The 25,736-nt window shown below is 35.9% G+C and overlaps 1 protein-coding gene across 1 annotated transcript in view; it reads right to left on the bottom strand.

The window, feature by feature from the left end:
* The window catches only part of LOC149083981 (limbic system-associated membrane protein-like), a 98,855-nt gene that overhangs the window by 19,576 nt on the left and 53,543 nt on the right, over positions 1-25,736 (bottom strand). Inside the window, exons 3-5 of the mRNA XM_089234343.1 lie at positions 9,674-9,819; positions 571-705; positions 303-446 (exon numbers count right to left, since the gene is read on the bottom strand). Of these exons, the coding sequence (XP_089090469.1) occupies positions 303-446; positions 571-705; positions 9,674-9,819 (425 nt within the window). The remainder of the gene's footprint in view (positions 1-302; positions 447-570; positions 706-9,673; positions 9,820-25,736) is intronic.

Raw genomic sequence — 25,736 nt, 5'->3', positions numbered from 1 at the left:
TGCATGCAGAAAAGTAGCGGGTGAACTTGGCTCCCCGAAAATATTACTGGTCTTTAAAAATATTTTACTGTTTCTCGGATTCAGAGAGTTTGAATAACGCTGCTAAATGGCATCCCCCGCAACACTGAAAGTGTGTATGTCTAAATTTTTGTAGTAATTAAAAGAAAAATTTGCGACCTTCTCTTTCAAGTGCTTCACAAGCCGTTTGTCTCTATCTTCAATCTTTTTATCTTCAATAGAGGTCAGGGCTTCTGAAGCACCCTGTGTATGCAATGTAATTATATGAACTTCGCGGCACGTACAGTGTACATCCAGCCACACGTGCATATCCTTCATTTGGGAATTATGGGGCGTGACCACAAATGCCTGGCACGTGTAGTTGCCGCTGTCAGTCCGCCTCAGTCCTTTGATCAAGAGTCCGTCTTCCGTGACAGTATGACGTGGTCCTGAGCGAGAAAATCCATGCAGTAAAAATCATGTTTTTGCAATTAACTTTCGTACTAATCAACAAAAAACCGAAACAGATATATAATTGCTTTATTCGCAATACGTATTTAGTCCGTAACTTACCGTTTGGAATGATCGTGGAATTGACATACCAAGTGACGATAGCAGTCGGATCGGATCGTACGTTACAAAGCAGTAGGAAGTCGCTGCCCTCGGCACCATATTGTTCTCTCGGGGTTCCTTCGAATGTTATGGACTCTGTAATAAAGCATTATGATTGAAAAGAATACGATTTTTTTTTAGTCTTCATTTTGAAAACGTACATCAGTTATGTGTATCCCCCTACATGTAGTTCTCCAATATCTGATTCCTTAACCGTTATCCGCACACAGAATTCTTAATCAAAGAAAATATTTAATATAGCACCAATAATCATAGAGGACAGGGCTGGACAAATGTATAATGAATTGCATGCCCGGTCGAGCATGAAACTTCAAAAAAATACATGGCACAATCAATATTTTACATGGCTATATTTTACATAAACATTGCTTGGTTTTATTAGTTCATCTCTTTGTCAAAGAAAAGAAAAAAAAAAGAAAGAAAAAGTAGTTATCTTACAAGAGTGTAATGCAATATTTATCTATCTATATAAAGTAACATGTCCTGACTGATTCATCATCGCCCAGCTGAAACCGCTCCAGCTATAAATATGAAATTTAGTGAATAGTTTTTATTCATAACGTAAAGACTCACTAAGAAGGGGTTTTCCGAAATTCGATTCCTAAGGGGATCTAAAGGGGGTTCAAAAGTAACAGAGAAATTACGGCGAGCGAAAACCGCCGAAAAATTCATGAAATTTGGTCAGAAGTTCGACTTTTTCGAAATTCGACCCCTCGGGGACCATGGCGCGGAAGGGAGGGGGGGGGGATTCAAAGGTAACATGAAAAAATTACGCCTAGCCAAAACCACTGAAGAATGAAAGTTGGTCATTTTTAACTCGTAAACTCCTCTCACTAAGGGGCCGTTCAAGTATTACGTAAGCAAATTTTTAGCCATTTTTGAGCCCCCCCCCCCTCTTGTCAGAAAAAGTAAGCAAACCACTCCCCCCCCCCCCACCGTCAGCAAAATTTCGTCATCAACTCCGCCCCTCTGAATCCTAACGCATATTGGTGGGATCAGAGACGTACACGGGGGGGGGGGGGGACATAGGGGGTCCTGTGCCCCCCTCCCCTACGATCAAAAATGTATTTTTTAATGCAAAAAAATACTTTTTTTAATTGAAATTTCGGTAGAAAATACCTTTATCTTATTACAATCAATTTCTGTTAATTTCAGTGATATTTCAACTCAAAATTTATCTTTAATAAACTCATTGCTACCCACCCTCTAAGCGATATAATGATAAATCACATAAAGACACTTGGCCCGCGGACAAGATATGACCCTGGGGGCTACTTGATGCGGCCTGCCATCCTCAAACCTAATTTTGTAAAAATGAACTAAGCGGCACATTTACAGATAGCATGTGTCCTGTGGTACAATTCCAGAACCTTTAAGCAGCCCGTGGCACATTTTCAGATCACTTAAATGACCCGCGACACAGTTCCAGAACACTTAAGCGATCCGTGACACATTTAGAGATCGCTTGAGTGACATGTGACGTAGTTTTAGAGCACTTCAGCGGCTCCCAGTGCTGTTCTACATCACTCAAGTTACACGCGGCACATTGTCAAATTATTTAAGTGATCCGCGGCATATAACTACGGATCACTTGAGTGATGCGTGGCACAGTTCTAGAGCACTTAAGCTGACCGGACACATTTCCAGATCACTTGGATCCGCGATAAATTTAGAGATCACTAAAGTGGCTCTGTAGGGCACTTGTCAATAGTTGGGGGGGGGGAATTATTTCAAGTGTCCACAAACTATCGAAAGGTTTTTCTAGTTTTTGGCTCACCTAGTAAGATGCTATTTCATATGGATATTTCATATTTTCATAAAGTGTTGTTGATATCGTAAGCATTATCCAACCCCCCCCCCCACTGTCATCAAAAGTCAGCAAATCGGAAAATCCTTCCCCCGCCCATCGATGATGACGTAATACTTGAACGGCCCCTACGAAGGGGTTTTTCTGATATTCGATTCCCAAGAGGGATTTCAAAGATTACATAGTGAAATCACGCCGAACCGAAACCACCGAAGAAGAGAGCGAGAGCGCACCTTTATTCGTGAAGATTATTAACAGTTTTATTTATGACGTAGACACTAAGAAGGGATTCTTTGAAAGTCGACACCTGGGGGATCATAAGGAGGTACAATAAGATGGGGGGGGGTGTCATATGGAGAAATCACGCTGAGCTAACACCACTGAAGGTATAAATATGAAATTTGGTCAGTATTTTTGTTTTGTAATGCAGAAACTCACTATAAAAAGGGTTTTCTGTTTTTTCCCTCAAAATTCAACCCCGTTTGGGTGGGGGGGGGGGGGGTTCGAAGGTCACGTGGAACATTCATCGCTCAGCCAAAATCGATGAAGCCATAAATATGAAATTTCATCAGTATTAATTTTTTTAAATGTAGATACTCACTATCCGGGATTTCTGAAAGTTCATCGCCAAAGTGGGGTGGGTGGTCATGAGGTGTTAAAATGTTATATTGCCTAGTAATTCTGAAATTACCAAATCCACGCGAGCGAAGCCACGGTTAACAGCTAGTTCACACCAAAGCTGCATTAAGAGTTACTTAAGAGAACTTACAAGCGGCTTTGGTTCACACATATAAGCATACATTTTGCCTACAAATTTTTCTCACGCCTATGAAATGAAAGTGCTGCTATCTGTTGATGAAAATGTGCAGATAATGAAATTAAGAGTACATTGTGTGTGTGCTACATTAAAAAACAATCAAATTATTCCTTTGTTTGATGAAACCTCAAAGTTTTCTACAACACTAAGAAATTCCCACAAGGACCGATTTTAGTCAATTTTGTCCTTGGATTTTGATCAGTGATGGCCACCTTGTCTAAGGGGCTGGTATTACTCTAACCTCGCCAAATGCAACAAATGACCATATAGGTTATACTCCAGCGAATGTAACACATAAGCTCATTGATTGCATTCGTCAACTTTTGTGAAAGAACTTTCAGGTGCGGTAATGAAATTTCTCTTTTCACAGTATTCTTTCTCCCCACGCATTCGAAAAAAATAAAGTACTTACTGTGTGTGAAGAATTTAAATTAAAATGATATAGGATATAGACCGGAGGAATTACTTCGTTGAAACGAAATTTCGTTATAAAGGAATTCCAGATTACGTAGCATTGTTCCTATGTAAACTTATTTGGGAGATTAGAAAAGTGTTCGTTAAAACGGGATTCGACTGTATATTAAAGCGTACTTCGGTTAAAGAGCTTAATTCGTTCCACGAAAGTGTTCGTTATTTGAATCAAAATCCCCCGTAGGAAATAATGGAAACATGGACAATTCGTTCCACAATTATTCATTCACATAAAAATGACTAATTGCAATAATATATATGTGTGTATATAATACACTAAAATACATATATTGGACGAGCCAATGAGTTTTCAGAGGTATCGACCTTGACAAACGCTTATCCTGGGCTAGAAATCAGTGAACTTCCCTTTTGCGGGGAGGGCGTCTCATCAACATCATGGGTGCCTAGGAAAAGTGCAGGGTCGTCTTAAGAGCCCAATCGGCTTCCCACCTTGGATACAGTAATTTTCCCTATGCCTCGTAATTAGATCGAAATGCCTGTCTAGTATGATATTCACATATTGAAGCTCTCGCAAATTTTGACCAAATATCGTTATCATAAGCACTCCTTTCAAACTTGAGGCCCCCCGGGCCGTTCCAGGGTGGGCCCACGTATAAAGTCGGCACTGACAAAGTTTGCTGGGGGTCACCCGCACTTGGCTGGAGAGAAGTAATAGCTTACATATATTAATTACATCCATAAATTTTAGTACCAGATCTCATCATGTGGCCCCTATGGATATGACGGCCCGGGCCCTGCCCATGTTAACCAGTGGGCTTAGATGGTCCTGGTTCCATGCTGTGCTGGATTCAGAAAAAAAAAAGTATTACCATTTTCTCCCACCACTTGAAATCTATCACCTCTCTCTCTGAGGGCCCCTCTTCAGCACTTGCCGTGGTTCCCTTCACCTGATTTTCACCTGTGCTCTCCCCCCCCCCTCCCAGAATATCCCAGAGACGCTAGAGCAGTGATTCCCAACGTGGGCGTTAACACCCCCTTGGGGCGATGGAATGTTTCAGGGGGGCGGTAGAAGCTACGGATTTAACATAGGATCCTATGGGGTAGATTGCGTTGGGGGGCGATGGAACAGAAAAGGTTGGAAAACTATGCGCTATAGCAGCGGTTCCCAACCGGGAGTACACGAGAGGCCGTTAGGGGGTGCGCGAAAAGAAAATGGTAATGGCGGCCATCCCTCAAAAAAAAATAAAAAAATAATTAAAAACTTTAAAAATAATTTTTAAATGTAGGTAGAGGTTTTTCCTAATATTGTCAGTTGTTATATATTGACCTCCCTATCAATAAAATCTTCTATTACAGAGGGGTTGCGTCCGCTGGAAGGTTCGGCCTTCCCTCCTCCCGCCCGCACCCAACCTGTGATCGGTATTTGTGAGTTCTTTCCTCTCGACTCACTTTTCTTCGGCATTTTAGATTTGATTGTTGACACATGCCCCGGGCTGCGCATAAAAGCGAAGAATTAATTCGTGTTGTATTTAACTTTTGTTGTAGGCGTTTGTATTGAGGCGTGTGCGTGTTGTTCCCACAATTTTCTACGTCAATTTTTCTACCAAACACCTACTACTCACGTGATTTGCGCTATGGATCAGTGACTAAAAACTAGATCTTTGTGGAAGCGGCCTGAAACACCAAAATGAAATACCGTGCACCTGCAAATGTGAAAACATATTTTGAATCTTGCAAAAGTGATTCTGTCAAAGCTACCGAAACCATCTACTAAATTAGCTATCGTATTGCGAGACGAGGAAAAAATCACACTATTGGTGAAAAGATGCTATCAGATGCATGTTTGCAGAGGAAAGTGTTCTTGTAAGGAGTTTAATTTCTCTGTCAAATAATACGGTGTCTCGAAGAATACAAGACGTGCCAGACGATGTTGAGAGCACAGTCATAAGCAACGTCAAAAGTTGTGAATTATTCGTCTATCCAAGTCGACGAAAGTACCGACGTTGCGCAATATTCTGTGCTACTTGTAACTGCTAAGTACTTTAAAGAGAATTCAAAGTAAACCTTTTTATTTGTCACCCATTGAAGGGGGTCGTACGACTGTTAAAGACTTATTTGAAGCAGTTATTCATTATTTCGTTAAAAAAGAATCCAATGGTCAAAATGCATTGGTCTCACCACAGATGGCAGAAAATCCACGGAAGGTTGCTACTCAGGCCGTCGTGCACGCGTGGCAGAAGTCGCTCACAAAATCAAATGGACCAACTGATATATTCACAGGCAGAGCCTTGCATCGAAACCGTTGTCTCCAAATTTGCGAAACGTTCTTGATGAAGCGGCAAAGGTTGTCAACTTTTTCAAGGTGAATCCTACCAACTACAGGTTGTTTAAATTGTTGTGTGAAGACATGAACATCCTTCACAACGCTTTGCTTTTGCACACCGAAGTTAGGTGGTTTTCCCGGGGTCAAGTCCTGACTTTGCTGGAAGGAACCGAGCCAGCTGGGGGTACGCGGACTGAAAAAGTTTGGGAACCACTGCGCTAGAGCGTCATATGGCACCATAAGAACACCTGTAATGTTAACATAAATCATTGATCTGAAATATCTGCTGCCACCTACCGAATAAACCTAATATGGTTTTTCAATTGACATTGGTAAAAGGTTTAAGACTAGGGAACTACATTGAAAGATAATAAATGTATAATGTAATATGATAAAATATTTTTATAAAGAGTAATATTTATTAAATTATCAAACTTGCTTAAAAATTTTAACGGTTGAAACTTTTATAAAATAAAATAACATCAGTGATTTTGCAATGCATAATTGTTACAATAGCAGTAATTTTTTTTCAATGATGAATCTTAATCCGGGCCTAAATCTCGGGTTCTGACCCGGATTTTCATAGCTTGACGTTCATGCGCAATCTTTGCTCAAAGCCCGCACTCCAGTCGGGCCCATGTAACATAAAACTTCTCTCCTATAACTCTAGTGTTTTCAATCAAAGCTATGGCTCTCCCAAACGGTTGCGAAAATATCCCAGTGTGTTTCTTCCATGATGTGGTAGCGCCGCCGAACAACCCCGGCTGCCACCAACTCACCGAGGAATTTCGCATCAAGAAAACCACAGCCGAACACGTCCAGTCTATGCACGAATTCTTCGCAGGCATCAAAGATGACTACAGCAGCCTCTTGCAAGCTGACAGCACGTCATCCAAATCATGCAACAAAGGTCTCGCCTTCCTGGATTTCGGGAAAATCGCAGAAACACATCGGACCCCCAAGGAAATTAAACGACTTCAATTTCTCACGGAAGGAGGTATCAAGTACTTGATAAACTTCCCAAGCTCATGTTTTTACGAGGAGTACCCTGGATTCGCAAAAATGAAAAACTAGAAACCCGGAAAAATCTGGAAAAACTTTGAATTAAAAAGCCAGACTTCAAAACAGCTGAAGAAAGAAGAAACTCCAATGGGGGTCAAGCACACACTTCGAAACCATTGACGAAGTTCACTCAACAACCAAAAATCCGGAACCATCGAATTCCTCTTCCCGGAAATATCCAGGATTGAATAACGATTCCCGAGCGAATAATGATGTCCGAAAATTGATTCGATTAACCTCGCGAACAAAGCGCAAAATCTTTGCGCTTTGTTCGCGTGGTCAATGGAATCAATTTTTTTTCCCAAAATTTTTGCTCGTTATGCGAATTGCTCGCTAACCGAAGAGCTTGTTAACCGAAGTTCTATGTATATATATAGAAACATTTACATTATGAAAATTTAATTTTTGTCGAAACTCATCACCACCAGCGCCATGGGCAGCTGTAATATACAGTGTACACATTATAAAGCGTACACTGCATATTAGTGTACATTATACTCCAGTTCACATAAATTTTTCACATTTTAAAATGGAACTTTAACTATATATATTGGATTTTTCAGATGCCCCTGGCATGTCGGAAGTAACAGATTTTCCCAGCCCTGCTAGAGGACATTTAAGTCAAAAAGTTGTTCCTGGCCATGCAACATAGTATAAATTTATACAGACAGTGCATAGCTAACAGCATACGCCGCTTTTTACTGAAGATCCGTGGATCCCAAAGTCCAAAGTCCAATTAGGAAAATTATTCAAATAACGTATACATATATATATAACGTAACGTATATATATATATAACCCAGATACGTCATTCAAGTTGCAGTGGACTGTATAGTTATTGAAAGAAAATAACAATTTATACGGACACACTCTGTGCTCGAAAACCCAATTAGAAGGTTGCTGCTACTGTCTCTCCTGATATCAGGTATATGAAGTTTATATAAGAAAAACAGCGTATAAATGAGAATAAAAGAGTTTTCCACCGGTTTTCGCTGGTTTTCTTTTTCCATTATTCGAATATTTCAGAGAATATTGCACTTAGAAACGTGGAACTATTTCCGTTTGCCTCAGTAGAGACAGGGTAACAGTTTTTTAATTGGGTTTTTGAGCATGGGTGACCGTATAACACGGTTGTTATTATTTTGTTATTACACATTGTTATTATTTTTTGTTTTAATAACTACACAACCCCTTGCAACATGAATGACGTATTTGACGTCGCGCTATTTGGAAGCGCCTTCTGCGCTGAGATATGTGGATCATACGTGATATTATATCAGGGATTATAATTCTCTGTATATGTGACTGTAGTCCACTTTATTCATCAGAATCATCCTAAAAAACCGAATGAAATTTCAAGAAATTTATATTGGCTATAACATGTGGGAACTCAGCGTTTGATATTTTTTTTTTTCAAAACATGTTAATGTAGAAATACTTTTCTACTAAACATTACGTTTAAGTGAAAAAAAAATTACCTAACTGTAAAAAATTGGATTTTTATGGGATCCTCAAGTCTTTAAACTTTTCGGTTCAAAACCTGGTAAATTTTGGTAGTAAAATTATTGGGGTTTTTTTCCGCACGAACCCACTTTGTTGCGTGGTATGACGTCGAAGTCATTTTTTTTTAATGTTACAATATTTTATACAGCCCTCAAGGTCTACATATCTCTAAAAAAATCTTCATGCTCATATATGCAAAAGAAAACGAGAAAAAAACACCTACATTTCAAAGAAATTGGCAGTTTTATGTGTTACGTTGATTTTTTTTTTTTTTTTAGTACAAATTCATAATTACAAAACGCTTCATTCCAGCCAAATTTCAAGAGGTTGTAGAAAAATTTCCTTTTTCCAGCGAATAGTATTCTATTGAGATTTTATTGAATGTCATTAGAGGAGTTGTTGAGTGCTCCTAATGCTGGTAAAAATTATTTAAATCTTGGGAATAATTTTGCATATAACCACCATTTATTTGCAAGAAGGCGCTTTGATTGGCTGTTCTCGAATGGTTTTGTTCGTAAAATCGTTATATTATTTTTTAACATTGTTTTTTACTACACATCTCTTAATTTTTTTTCAAACAAAGCTAAATTTAAATTCCAAAATTTGAATTTTTTTTTAACTTTTTGAGAAAATGAAGTACTTCTGGCTGTTATTAAACAGCTTCGGAAATTATGTGAACAACGCTTGAAGCATCTTTTTTACGACATACTTTTTTCTTCAAGTCTAATGGTTTAATATTCACCATTGGGCAATTATAAGAATGACCATCCCGTATATTAAAATTCAATAATTATAGTTATTGAATAAGTAAGATAGTTATCCTTCACCTCTTCCCACACCGAAACTTTTAGAAATATCAAACTGTCTTTACGTATTCAAATCTGAATATCTTAGGAACAATAAAATTTTCGTTTGATAAATATAAGAATGAATATATATATAAGAAATCATTTATGGATTCAAACTGAAAATTTTCATGAACTGTATCATATTCAAATCGAACAAAGGACTCTTTCATGGAAAGTGGAGAGAGAGTGAAGCAGCAACTGCATTTTCAAACACTAGTTTAAGGCAAGGCTTTTAAGATATTAATACGTACGGTAGACGATAAGAGAGAAAGGAGTTCGGACTTCCGTTCCATCGAATACGGCCGAACAAGTATATATCCCTTGGTCCTTGTACTTCATGTCTTCGAAAACTAATTCTAATCCTAATGGACTCCGTGGCGCGGCTTCAACGTGGACTCTGTGGAAAGAGAAGAAACACGTACTGAGTTCGATAACAAATGGTTCCGTAAAATCAATTCCGATACATCATGTCACTGTTATGTTAAATGTGATATTTATTTTTATTATGCATGATAACCGATTATAATGCATTCTTACCAATCGTCTCGGTAAATTTCATACGTTTACTACTTTTACCGGCGAATATACATGATACACACAAGCATCGTTGGTAAATTTGATAACATATCAAATTCACTTTTCAAAGAAAAGGGAATTTTATTATGCTGAGGTGAACTCGGAAAAAAAGTCATCTGATCTACGCCGGGACTCGAACCTAGGCTTTCTTGCCTTCCGGGCAAGCATGATATGATACCATCGACTCTGCTAGCGACATGGTCCTGCATTCCTTATTTCACGCACTGTGGCTTGAGACGCTGATGTACATGCCCTAATAGCATTTATTTTACCGGAGATTATTCATAATAACAAACGATGTGATTACGCATGATGCCCTAGTGTAATTGGTGAATTTGATAATTATGGGAAATAATACCCAAATGAGTGTAGCATGTGCGAGGAATATAGTTGGATCCGGATGGTACCATGGTAATGATACAATACCATGTATGAATTATAATGCATTGTATACCATATAAGTACGATACAAGGATGACGTCACTCTCCGCTACCATACGAACAACTGGCTGTTGCGAAGATATATTTCGGAAAGAGAGAAAATTCAACTGCCCCTGCGGGGAATCGAACCCACGTCCTTTCACTTTCCGGGTGAACGCCCTAGACCACTAGGGCGGTTTTTCTCTCTTTCCGAAATATATCTTCGCAACAGCCAGTTGTAAAATACCTTCGTATGGTAGCGGAGAGTGACGTCATCCTTGTATAAGTCTCCATCTGGTGGCAACGTCAGCAGTTGTGAGCTTGGCCTGAGTCTGGTCTGGCCGTCCATGTACGGTCCCTTTCAGTGTACACGAGCTCCAAGGAAAGATTGAGAGATTCTGTGCCTCTATAGTCTAGTGGTCTAGGGCGTTCACCCGGAAAATGAAAGGACGTGGGTTCGATTCCCCGCAGGGGCAGTTGAATTTTCTCTCTTTCCGAAATATATCTTCGCAACAGCCAGTTGTTAAAAACCTTCAGATAAGTACGGTTTATCATATTTACCAACGATGCGACGCTTGGATATTATACATAAGCAACGGTAAATGTGATAATTTTGTAGTATTTATTAAATTTACCAACGGCACTCTGGTAGTGATCATGATCACCGGTAAAAGTGATTAATTTAGGTAAATTTATCGAATTTACTAGCGACACTTGGGTATTATATAGTATCGTCTTTCAAAGTTCTAATTCTATGCGTAATCGCCGGTAAATGCGATACATTTAAGGAAATTTGTCAAACTTATCAAAATGTTCAACAATTTAGCAATAAAACCAGATTTATCATATTTACCGTAACAGCTATAAGATTTCGTTTGGACATATATATATAAAATCTGGATGTAATGATACTCTGCAGGCCACGAAAAAATTGTGATTGACAAGCTGATGAATTATATTCAGTTGATTGTTTCAACCTGCAAAGTAGTTTCCTGCCCACCACTTTTGTATACTACACAGAAAGTAGCTGAGAGTAGCTTCATTAAAAGGACACATGACATTCAAGTAAACATTTCTTATTACTCTGTACTTATTGCTAAACATGCTATAACCACTTTACGATCAGGGACGTAATAGTGCGCCCAAACGCCAGTGGAATAAATTCAAACAAGTATTTCTGTTTTATCCTCATCACCAAAAAACTTTGTTGCAATCTATGAAAATAAGTTGTTCTTTTCAGGAAGAAAAACTTTTATTCTAAGGTGAAATAAGTTGTACTATATGCATATACATAAGAGGGGGAAAGAAAACAGGTAGGTGAGGGTGAAAAGAGAAATATACTTCATATCTACTATCTCTTATCTGTAATAATAGAGAAATAGTATAGTAATATACTGCTTTCCTTTTTCATTTGTTTCTTTTCTGACTTTTCTATTTTTTTTCCCATTTCCTTTCTCTAACATGTCATTGCGTTAGAACAAGGTTATCAAAACTTGTATCGGATTTATTGACGATTCGACAAGCAGAGATCATCCGAATAGCTCGCCAATGTTGGCGAGCGTAGCGGTTAATGACATTTCAGTATCAATATATCATTCATTCAGCATCAATATAACAACAATTTCAGGTCTCTTTGTTTAAAACATGTGTATTTCAACGAGATTGGCGCCTTATTTATACACCAAAAGGCACCAAATTGGAGAGTTTTTTTTTTAGTCCCCTGCGTCTCGAGCTTCATAGAAAAGATATATATATATATATATATTTGTTTTGCCCTTCAGGCTTATATTAATGAACTGTATCATGCATTTTGAATTACGAGAAACCATTAATGAAAATATTTATGGCACAACTTCGAAAAATTTTCATCACTTTCGTTAAATTTATCATGCAAATGAAAACACACAGTAAAACAGATGCTACAATTCATTGATAGATAATAATAGATCTCATTGATAGATGATAAAAAAAATGATGCTTTTCAATGAAAGTTGAGACGCAAGGGGCAAAAAATTACCGTTCCAATTCGGCACCTTTTGGTGTATAAATAAGGTGCCAAACATGTCGAAACACAATCATTTTTTTTTACTGAGACCCGCAAATGTTATTATAGTATCGATAATGAAATGTCATCAGAGCAGTTTTAGTAAGAAATACAGAGTAATAAGAAAGCTTCATCTGAACGTCGTGTGTCCCCTTAACACTTCCAAAAAAGTAAAATGCTGATGTCATTACACACCCTCGAATGAACAAAAACTCGTGAGGAATTTTAAAATATATTATTACACATTAAATATATTGTAATTTTAAAATACATATATTTTGAGCGGAATATAAAAGAAATATTTTTTTAGAGACAGAGCCGCAGTTTTGAAATGTCCTAAAAATTTATCATAGAGAGATTTATCGCAGTAAGCACAGTAAAACCTCCAAACAACGCCCACTAACGGGACCGTGAAAATGTGGCCGCTATTCGGAGGTGACGACTATTAGTAATGGCCGTTTCATTTCTGGGAAAAAATTATCACGTAAAATTATAATCTGTTCTGTAATTGATTACGATAATTGTACAGTTCATCATATCAGAATGTATTACACTATATATTATATGGATTATACTTTACTATTGCTTTACCGCACGCCAGCTCTGGTCATATATCGCCATACGGCAATTTCCAACCAGAGGATTTGGGTGGGAAATGAAGGGTCCATCCATCGGTGGTCGCCCCAGGTTCCGTAGGTAAAGAACTATCTTCTAACGTTCTATGCCCGGATTTGAATCTATGGACCTTGATGGAAACCTTCATAGTGGGAGACGAGCTTCTTGCCACGGGCCGCCACTCAGGCACAATAGCAGAGACTAGGGCGACCCAGTCTCTGTCGTTCGAATAGCTATGGCAGGATCGATCATTTGATGTGGCCCGTGATCTGCAGCCAAACTTTGTAAGAATGAACTAAGCGGCACACATTCTCAGGTCATATTAGTGACCCGCAGCACAATTAAAGATCACCAAAGTGACCCGCGACATATTTACAGATTATTTGAGTGACCTACGGCACAACCAAGCCCGTAACTAGACTGGAGACTGGAGAAACTACGAGACACCCAGGCTCTACGTAAGAGAAGCAACGTAAGCTCTTCGCCCCCTCCCGGAGGGGGGAGGTTCAGGCCATCTCCGGCAAAACCAATATTTATTGATACGTCAAAGATTACATATAGTGCAAGGAAATTAGAAATTATGTAAAACGAAGAATCAAATTAATCAATTTAAAGTCAAAGTGCAATGGTCACGGATAATAAATAACCATAGAAACTTGTATAAAATAAAAAGGCGCAATCAGAAATTTGATTGATCAAGGATTGTATGACGGAAGGGCAGAGCACCCCATTGCGCTCGGGCAGTTCACTACACTCAGTCCAATTCGCTTTTGATCGCAAGTTGAAGATCCTCAAAATATCTCCGGGACGCTTGATTAGATTTAGGATTGATCCTGCTCCTCGCCTTCAAATTGTGCCACCAGCGCACTGTCAGGGTGAAGACGCGGCGATCTCATTGGGACAACTGGTTCACTGCCCGAATCGAGTCAAATCGGGTTCCCACCAAAAAATATAATATTATTTCGCATGATAATAACCCTTTCAAGCCCCCACCCCCCAGAAAAGTCTACTCTAAGCACAACTATAGATCATTTGGTGGCTCTTTTTCCCCTCTTCATGTACCCATATAGCATTTATACCACATAAAATAGTTTGCATATTCCCCCATTATAGTTCGGGGGGGGGGGGGGGTAAAACTTCTTTGAAATCAGCTTGTGTGAAGAAAAAAAAAATTCCCATAGCGTTATGCGTATTTTTTTTCCTCCGACTCTTATATCTAAAGTTGAGTTATTCCGAAATCGTTGTTTCGAGGTGATCTGTAATGCTGAGTGTATGGGACGCGTTCGGTTCCAACAAAATCCGGCTGCTGTGTCGCGTCTCTCTTGCTTATATGTCCAGTTATATGATAAGTATAGTGCAGTTCTTCAACACATAATTTTTTTATCATGCGTTTTCGTAGTTTTTTTTTTTTTTTTTCATTAACAATCCTTGTTTAGCAAAGGTGATTCTAGATCTTACATTATTGCAGCCATCTTCTGCGATCAGACCAGACTAGATTTTAATTTTGGCTGATTCCCAGCCCTATGGGCCGCTTGTCAGCATACAAACTGGCCAAGAAGGCCTATGAAATCTTCTGCGATCAAGCTTGAAGCCAAGTGACTTGAACGATGTTACTTGTTGTAGTTGTTGTTCTTTAATTTTCATGGTGAAGCGATGAGCTTTCATGCCCATTGACATTATTCGTTTTGCTTATATTTATTTTCTTCCCGTACTTCTCTGAACCTTGTGGTTAATCCTTGCGAGTAGTCTCGTCAAAGTCGGCGGGCATCGTGCCAATAAAACAAGGTCATCCACAAAGTTCTCACTATCCGCCCCCTATGCGGATACCAGAATTGGATTCATCATAAGCCTCGTTTAAAATTATATATTTATTTATATCCGTTAAAACGTCTTTAGATTATGCATTTATCTTTTGTTTTTCTAATAACTTATTTGATTGCCACAATTCGTCTATTGGGTAAGTGTTTTTGTGTTTGTACATGGATATGGTAATAATATATATGACAAGGAAAGTTATCTGACACGCTTGTGATAAGAGAAAAAAAGTTATAAAGAAAATCAATACTATCGTCATTGCAAACGGAACACATAGTTTTCGTTCTAAGGAAACAATCTGCAGGGAAGCCGATTTTTTCTCCACTAATAATGACTTTCTTTTGGTTCAACAAAAGAAACAAAAAAGATAACAAAAAGAAATCTCGAAAAAACAAGCGAAAATAACAAAAAAAACCACTTATTAATTGAATAAATGCATTATTCTCTCTATGAGATAAGCATTTAAACACGCACATAAAAGCAAAATTATGCATTCTCGAGACACAAATTAGTCTGGATGTTTTGCTTCGCATTAAATCTGATGATTACAAACCACGAAAAAAAAAATAAAACCAAAAGTTTTTACTTCATATTATTATAATAAAGAAACTCATTACTTAATGAGAAACATAACCACTATTGACAATCAGTTAATTAAACTGATTGCGGGTTTAATACATTCGCGTTAATTACGTTTTTCGTTATTCTCTTTCTTTTGGTAGTTTAAAGTAGACTAGAGAAAATATAAAATTTTCGGAATTTGTTTTAATCACGTTTATAAGTTTTTATAAATGATTCTGTCAATCATTGCTTGGTAGCAAAGACGTTTTAAGATGAATTATTTTCTCTATTACATTAAAAATATATTAGCCTACGTGTGGTCTACGAAACGTGTTACTCCAGAATTAAACGCAGTCCAGTTCGCTTGTAATATACACACTTGGTGATCCGAGAAGTGTTATGAGTACAGCCCGGATTATATGTACTAAAATAGTGGCGAAATATGCTCTAAAAATATGTAAATATGCTCTAAAAATATGTAAATAAGCATTTAAAAATGACAAAATGTGGCATTAAGAATGTGAAAATACTCCACTAAAAACGCTAAAATATGCATTAAACCCCCAAAATACACTAATAAAATCCTGAAAAAGTTAAAAATTACCAAAAATGAGAAAATAAGCGTTTAAAAAATTACCATGCAAAAAAGCAGATATCTTAAAATGAATATTTTCTATATCTTAGTGCACATTGATTTACAAAAAATATTCCCACATATGCATACACTACATATGCAAAAATTATTCCACATATTTTCTTATGCAGGCATTTCTAATTTCTAGTTCGTTGTATCTGCTCAATAACGAAATGCGAGTAACAAATGATTTTCGAAGCTATTTCTAAAAAAAAAATTAAACGCTTTTCACATATCTCTAGAAATAGTCTGAAAAATAGAGCACTTGATATTTGGAAAATACGAACAAATTTATTAATTCACTAAATTCCACCTGCGGCAAGAAAACCGATGTTATAGAAACACAGTAAAACCCTATAATGGACACCCTTGTTTTACGCCCAAATAATATTTTTCCCTTTTTCAATAGAAGTATGCATATCAACGGTCACCCCTCTTTTACGAACGACATTTTTTGTCCCGTCGGTGACAGCATATGCCAGAGACAGTGTATTATTAGCACAATATTTATTTGAAAAATTATAAAAAAAGTGATTACGCTTGAATAAACCTTCAAAAATATGCACTTATTCTGAAAATTATTTGATTTTATGCATTTATATGCATTAACGCTGAAAAAGTCCCAAAACATGCAATTGCATATGTACATATACATTTCCATATAATCCCGGCTCTAGTTATGAGCGAGGTCTTGAAATTAGCTTATATCGCAGTTATATGTATGCATTAAGTGCATTATTGGGATTAACACGGACAGAATAAGCTTATGTAGCAGGTAATTAAATTCAATATAGAATCGATATCGTTTTTGGTTGATATCTCCTGAGGAATTTTGAAAATGTATTGGAGCTGTGTGTGTGTGTGAAGTACGGACAGGGCATACATACCTGCAGCACATACAGGATATATAGAACATGCATTCATTTTAATTAGATTTCATTGATATTATTTGAGTTTATGCTAATGTATTTATTTATTCAGCATTAGAACAATAAACAAAATGAAAAATTCAAGTTTATTTCACCTACACAGGTACAGGAATTGCCAATAGTCGCATAGGTACATGCATTGCATGGATGTAGGTGGGATAAGGGAGAAATATTTACTCTAAAGAAAAACAAACTCATGTTCATGAATTTTACTTGTCATCAATCTCTCTCTCAACATGCTTTAGAGATATATTTCAATAGATACTTTCGGTTCTAATAAAACAGCGAGGATTTTTGCGGATCATAACATTTGTTCATCACTCCATCTACCAATAAATGGTCCAAAAGTTACAGAAAAGAGGTAGTAGACATTCAGTAATTTTAAGAGCATTTTTACCCCACGAAGTTTCCATAGCTTTAAATAACACATAATTATATTGTAAGAATAGTTATATTTCCTACTAACAGGTGGTACTTTTTAATTGTAGATCGTTATAGAGTTAATGTAATAAATTTGAGAATAAACTTTTCGTCAATATAAAATTTACAGCTTTGTGTAAAAAAAAATAAATAAATTACCCGCATAAATGTTGCACAAATCAGTCAGTTCTGGGCTTCATTTTTCCAGGTTTCTGTTTGCAGTATGTTATATCTCGAATTATTTTCTACTTTAGGAGGCTCTTTTAGGTATGTCATATCCACAGTGTATGTTTTACGTGGGGTATGTAATGACTGAGGTAACAATACATGGAAGTGAATGGGCCAAAAATCGGGGAATACAATACCGTATGTTACATAAATGGTCTATGTTAAATCCAGGGTATGTTATAAGTGTAATCTACTGTATTCTATTGTTGATTACGAAACTTGTAGTAAAATTGTGGGTGAGAAAGCATAAAAATCAAGTTGTGATAGTTTTTATTCGTGCCTAAAAAAATTGAAGAAAATGAAAATTGAAATTTTCCAAAAAAATGTCGCTAAATCAGTTCGTTTTATCTTTTATCGCCCTCTCTTAATTATCTGTATATCTCTCCCTCTATTCACCCTGTCCCTCTTTCCCATCACCCTCTTCCCTTGAAGTCCCATTTCCCTCTTTCGTCCTGCTTTTTTCTTCATCTTCGAAAATTTATCTCCGTATTAAGACTCAAATAGTACACTGTTTGATTTTTTTTTTGGAGCAGATTTTCAAAAATTTTCAATGAAACTAATTCTCAAAATTTGTGGCTGATACTGAAATTCTTGAACATTTAACAATGAAACTAGACAAAACATTATCACTGAGTAGAAAAAAATGACAGTGGAAAACTAAAAATTGGTGGCTAAAAATGGAAAAGAAATATCACTAATATTGGCAAGGAATTATCACTGATATTGACAAGGAATTATTACTAAAACTGGAAAAGGAATATCACTGATAGTAAGGATCTAGAGAAACTATCAATGGAATAGTAACTTTGGAAAACATAATGGAATTATAATTTTTTAAAATTTGTAATGAAATTTTAATTTTGGAAAATTTATTATGATATTGAAATTCTATAAACTTTATATTGAAATTGAATTTTCGGAAATTGAAATTCTAGAAAAATTGAAGCGAAATAAAATTATAGCAATTTTTTCAATAATATTGAAATTCAAAAAAATTAAATTAAATTCCCAAAAAATTTAATGAAATTAAAATTCTTAGAAATTTATCAATTAAACTTGGATTACGAAAATAAAATAGTATTAACAAAGATACTCAAAAATGTATCAGTGTAATTCAGAAATTGGAAAATTTATCAATGGTATTCAGATTCTGGATAATTAGTCATTGCAACTCATATAACTGTGTTTCCACCTAATGTACATTGTACGTAATCTTTGAAATCTACAACTCAAACTAAATTAGCCGCTTGGCAGTCGAGTGGTTAGGGAACTAGCTTCTGACTGTGCAGGTCTGGGTTCGGGCATGAATGTCTACTAACCTAACACTAACAAATTCCCTGGACGGATCATGCTGAACCCTTGGGAATACGTGAAGATTACTTTAATTATTCAAACTTGCGAACCCATAAATTAAATGCTCAAAGGAAAAATAAAATCATGAAAAATTTTATCTAAAATTCTATGGAGAAATTGATTTCTTTTTCGACAAATTACGTGATGTTTCTGGATTATCAAAACGAATAAATAAAACAAATTACTTTAACATTTGAAGGTATATACTATTACATAGATAATCTCATTGGAAAATTGATGCGTTCAAGAAAATCCTTAGCGAACGACCGATAAACGTACCCTCAGTAAGATCATTTTTGTTGGATCACGTACCCTGAGTACGAAGCCTCAGCAATATTAAACATCAAAATAAATAATTTTTATACCACCTAACAAACAGTACACGTTACAGTCGATTTGAAAAAAAAAACCAGAGGCACTGGTTACAACAGATTCTGATGCGATGTTAATATAAACCACAATGTTCACAACGTAATTCCATAACAATTCTTCAAAAACAAAAAATATATCGAATTTTTTAAGAGAAAATTTCCTTCACCCGGGTCTCACATTAAAACGACGCAAAGAAAGGGGGGAAAAGATAATAAATGTTCCCGATCAACAATTTAATTATGAGCCAAGGACAGCGAAATTGAGAAGCAAAATAACAAAAAAGAGGCACAGGTAACAACTATGCAGGATAATGATAAAAATTGAATGAAGTACTGGATAGACGATGCGGAACGTGCACTCAATCGAAAAATTATTACTCGGTTACGGAAACTGGAAAAATATACAAGTATATGGAAGGGAGAAAAAAATTTGGAAGGAAAAATTCTGATGAATTCTGTTTAGTGTTCTCTGGGAAACGAATAATATATGAATAGTATGACGCAGAGCATGTATTTGCAGTTTAATACCGGTTTATGAGATAGCTTCAACTGAAAAAATCACTGAATACTGAAATTCTGGTAAACGTCACTGAATACTGAAATCCTGGTAAACGTCACTGGATACTGAAATTCTGGAAAACGCCATTGAATATTGAAATTCTGGTAAACATCACTGGATACTGAAATGCTGGTAATATTACTGAATGCTGAAATTTTGGTAAACATCACTGAAGCCGAAATTCTGGTATATTTAAATTCTGGTATAATACATGACAAAATATATAATTTATGTTTTTACACCACGAAATATATAATTTATAAACCACCTAACAAAAAATACACATTACAGTCAAATTAAAAAAAAACGTTCCTGGCTGCAACAGATTCTGATGTGATGATAATAAAACACAATGCTCACAAAGTTATCCCATAATAATTCTTCAAAAAAAAAAATATTGAATTTTTCAACAATGAATTTCCATTCAATTTCCGGATCCCACATTAAAACAACGCAAAGAACGGGAAAAATAATAATAATAAATGTTCCCGACCAACAATTTAATTACAAGCCAAGGACAGCGAAATTGAGAACGAAAAACAATAAAAAAAGAGGCATAGATAACGACTATGCAGGAATAATGATAAAAATCGAATGAAGTACTGGATAGACGATGCGGAACATGCACTCAATCGAAAAATTATTACTCGGTTCCGGAAACTGGAAAAATATACAAGTATATGAAAGGAGGAGAAAAAAAAAATTAGGATGGAAAAACTCTGATTGGTTCTGTTTACTGTTCTTAATTAGTAGTATGAAGCAGAGCATATTTGCAGTTTAATACTGCTCTATGAGATAGTTTCGATGGAAAACAACACTGAATATTGAAGTCCTGGTACACATCATTGAATACTGAAATTCTGGTAAACGTCACCGAATACTGAACGTCACTGAATACTGAAATTCTGGTAAACGTCACCGAATACTGAAATTCTGGTAAACGTCACCGAATACTGAAATTCTGGTAAACATCACTGAAACTGGAATTCTAGAATACTTACACCACAAAATATATAATTTATATGTTACACCACAAAATATATAATTTTTAAACCACCTAACAAACAATACACATTACAGTCAAATTAAAAAAAAAAAAAAAACAGAGTTCCTGGTTACAACAGATTCTGATGCGATGATAATAGAACACACAATGCTCACAAAGTAATCCCATAATAATTCTTCCAAAAGAAAAAAAAAGATATTGAATTTTTCAGCAGAAAATTTCATTCAATTTCCTTCATCCGGATCTCACATTAAAACGACGCAAAGAACGGGAAAAATAGGGGAAAAAAATAACAATAAATGTTCCCGACCAACAATTTAATTATGAGGCAAGGACAGCGAAATTGAGAACGAAAAATAATGACAAAAAAAAATACAGGCATAGGTAACAACTATGCAGGAATAATGACAAAAATCGAATGAAGTACTGGATAGACGATGCGGAACATGCACTCAATCGAAAAATTATTACTCGGTTCCGGAAACTGGAAAAATATACAAGTATATGAAAGGAGGAGAAAAAAAAATTAGGAGGAAATAATCCTGATGAATTCCGTTTCCTGTTCTCTGGTTAAATAGTAATAATATAAAAATATGAAAAATAGCGTATTTTGGAAATTTAATACCGTTTTATGGGGGATAGCTTCAACAGTAAAGATAATCGTGCTTTTTTATTGCTCGTGTACTTTTTATTTTGGTCTGGAACTTGAAATGACTTTCTAAAAATGTACTGTTTCAACTTAATCCTTACTCGTAAATATAAATTAACTGTTAACGAGTCATTATTTTGCGAGAAAAATTGCGTTTTCCACCTTTCATTTAATGAGCTTCGTGTTGAAATGCTTCGTTTTATCTTCGTTTTGTATTTATTCTGAATTCTGCAAATTTCAAATTTTTTTTCCGAGATTATTGAACATGACTGTGGATTTTATTTTGTGTATATGTATATCCACGTATAGAAATATTATTTGAATTGGAAAAATAAATGTGTATTCTCTCAGTGTATTATGTTTGATTACAATTTATGGACATTGTTTTGTTAAGAGACTTTCTTTCGTTCTTATGTAAATTTAGAGATGCAATAACATATTATGATATACATAATGGTTTTGTGAAACTTATGATTTTTTTTTTAAATCGGGAACTGAATTACTGCTTCCAATGTCATATTAAAGTGAATAATTTCTTGAAGGACTGTGTAAAAACTGAATAAATGCTTCAAATGCCGTATTAAATTGAATAATTTCTTGAAGGACTGTGTAAAAATGGAATTACTGCTTCAAATGTCATATTAGAATGAACAATTTCTTTTAGGACTGTGTAAAAACTGAATTACTGCTTCAAATGTCATATTAGAGTGAATACTTTCTTGAAGGACTGTGTAAAAACTGAATAAATGCTTCAAATGTCGTATTGCAGTGATTAATTTCTGCAATGGACTTTATAAAAACTGTAATTAATACTTGGGATGTCGTATTGAAGTGAATTTCAATCGGGTGATACTTTAATCTAGAGCCGAATTATTGCGTCAAATGCCGTATGTGAAGGACTGCATAAAAACTGAATGACTGCAGCAAATGCCGCACTGAAGAGGATTTTAAGGCAAATGACTACGTGCGGGGCACTTTTTTTTTAAAACACTATGATTTTCATAAAAAAAGTAGGGTTTGAATCAAAATACTCTACGAAATAAGGAAATGTAGTGAAATTTCTGAAATATCTCTAAAACTTTTGAGATATTCAAAATTATGTCCTCAAAATTGGTTCATTTTCAGTAATTACACAAGACATTGTGCATTGAAAAATACACAATTTATTTGAATAGTTCGATACTGTATGTTTCCATGACTGTTATCTGCGCAATGAACTAAAAAGTAAAGATAAGAGAATATTCTCTGAGAGATATGGTAGTTTTCGTGAAAGAATACGCGAATTTTTAACAAAAGACTTCAATCTTTTTCTTTCAAACAGTTCTACGATATAAGATTCTAAGCATATGGTCAAGATCCTAGTTATGGAACAGCTAATGTCATAATTACTTCAACAGTGTCGAATAATTTCATGAGAATATCTTGTTAGTTTTGAGAAATTTGGTTTCACGCGGAATAAAGTAACAAAGAAATGAATCTTCAAAAAACGCGTTTCAAAATTGTTTGTTGTTTTTCAAATCATTGTTCCAGATGATTTAAATCAGCAATAACTTTGCTGTTGCTTATTGCATGTAGAAGAATAAAATAGTTTCGGATTCTGTGTGAAACATTCTGCCCAGTGAATTTATAAATCTATTTTCGACTATTTCTCGAAAAAATTGTCATTTTGAACGTAGTCAGTTGCCTTAATCAGGTGGCATTTTAATTGGGAGCTGAGTTACTGCTTCAAATGCCATATCAAAGTGAATAATTTCTTGAAGGGCTGCATAAGAACTGAATAACTGCTTCAAATGCAGCATAAAAACTATTAATTTCTTGAATTTTTCTTCCGAAAAAAAAGTTATATTACTGCATCATAAAATTGTCTCATAAAAGTGGATAATTTTTCGAAGGACTGTATGGAATCGTAATCTCTGCTTCAATTGGTTCGTAAAAAGTAATCACATTTCTTAATTTTTTTTTTTTTTATCAAAGTTGAATTACTTTTTATAGCGTGAAATTAAAGTAAAAGATCTCTTGAATAGATGCATAAATGTTGAATTAATAAAATGCCGCTATATATATTTTTTTAATTTTATAAAATATAATTATTTAAAAAGCCGTATGGAAGCTTAATTACCGCTTCATGAAAATGTTTCATTAAACTTTATAAGTTCTGGATGCGGAATCTGTAATACGCATTTCATATACGGGCCGAATGAAAACTGAAATACTGCTTCAAATGATGTTAAAAAAAATGAAAAAAAAAATTTTAATGGTCGTTTAGAAGAGCTAGGTTAGTGTTTCATTTACCATATGAAAATCGATAGTTCCCAGAAATGACATGTAAAAGATGAATTAATGATTCGACTTTCCCATGAAAATTGATCAATTTATATACTGGTCGTATGAAATGGGGATTATTGCTTCGAATGCTGCATGGAAATGAATAATCTCAGGAAGTTCAGTATAAAATCTGAATTAAAATGCTTCAAAGGCCGTATAAAAACAATGATTTCTAGAAATATCTTATGAAAGCTAAATTACATACTAAATTATACAAATACAAATACAACGCCACAACAGGCAAAATGCCCAACGAGGTGGCTGAGAAAAAGATGCCCATAAAAATATGGATGTCATATATTTCAAAAATACATCAACCCAATTAAAAATGCAATTAACACAAATTATAAACAATATATACACATGATAAAATATTATACAATGCCCATAAAAAATATTTATGGTTGTCTTATTCTAAGAATGGATAGCTTCTCGATTTACCCCAACGTGTTTATCGTATTTCTTTTTAAACGTGTCAATTGTGTTACAATTTACTACCTCCGGGGATAAGCTATTCCATTTATTAACAACCCTATTAGAGAAAACTTCCCTGCGACACAATAACCTTGCATTGTCCCTCACCAATCGATACTGGTGTCCCCTTGTAGAAGCAGTCGATTGGCGGTGTAGTAAAAGTTCATGGTCTATCCTATCCATCCCATTGAAAATTTTGAACACTTCGATCATTTCTCCTCGACACCTACGTTCATCCAATGTAAACATATTCAAAAAATGAAGTCTCTCTTCATAACTCAAACCCCGTGTGCCAATAAGGACACGGGTAGCTCTTTTCTGCACCCCTTCAACCAAGTCAATGTCCCACTGTAGGTATGGACTGCAAAACCTTACAGCATACTCCAGTCCAGGACGAACTAATCCTCGAAAAAGCGGAAGAATGACTTTAGGAGAACGCGAAGAGATCTTTTTGAAAATGTGAGACCAAGCATTCTATTCGATTTTTTGACCACCGCTGAACAATGTTCAGAAAACCTAAGTCGCTCGTCAATGAGAATTCCCAAATGCGGTGACCCTAGTTGCATCCAGGATAGTTACACCATTCAACTCGTAACAGAACCGTGGGTTGTTCGAATCAAAATGAGCGACCATGCACTTATCAACTCTAAACGTCATGCTCCATTCATTTGCCCATGCTGCAATCCTGTTTAAGTTGGTCTGGAGCAACTCCCTATCGCTTTCATTCCCGATTACCCCCATTAGCTTCACGTCATCTGCGAATTTGCTAGTAATTCCATCGATACCCTGATCGAGTTTGTCGATAAAAAGTGAAAAAAGTATGGGGCCAAGGACACTTCCTTGAGGAACTCCACTTCTGACGTCTGTCCAACCAGAGAATGCCCCCGTTCACCATAACTCGTTGCGACCTATCTCTTAACCACGATTCTATCCAATTCAGCAAGTTGCCCCCTATTCCAATCTCGTGTAAAACGCTTCAAGAGTTTGCCATGTTGGACCCGATCGAATGCCTTCTAGAAATCAAGATAAACAACGTCTACATTTCTGCTCTTACCCAAAGCCTTAGTCACGTGATCATAGAAGCAGAGGAGGTTAGTTACACATGACTTTCCCTTCCTGAACCCATGCTGATTATCCGACAATACATTATTCTCGTCTATCCACTTCACAAACTGCCTTTTGATGATAATTTCCAAAATTTTCGAAAGGGAGCTCGTCAAACTCACTGGACGATAATTTGACACCGCTTCTCTACTACCCTTCTTAAATATCGGAACAACGTTAGCAAGTTTCCAATCTCTTGGGACGATACTCCTCAGCAACACTACTCCTGTA

The sequence above is a fragment of the Pholcus phalangioides genome, unplaced genomic scaffold (assembly GCF_987345545.1).
Source record: "Pholcus phalangioides strain wild (caught in Gottingen) unplaced genomic scaffold, Ppha-v1.0 ptg000008l_1, whole genome shotgun sequence".
Lineage (NCBI taxonomy): Eukaryota > Metazoa > Arthropoda > Arachnida > Araneae > Pholcidae > Pholcus > Pholcus phalangioides.
This window is presented reverse-complemented; position numbering and strand designations above follow the sequence as displayed.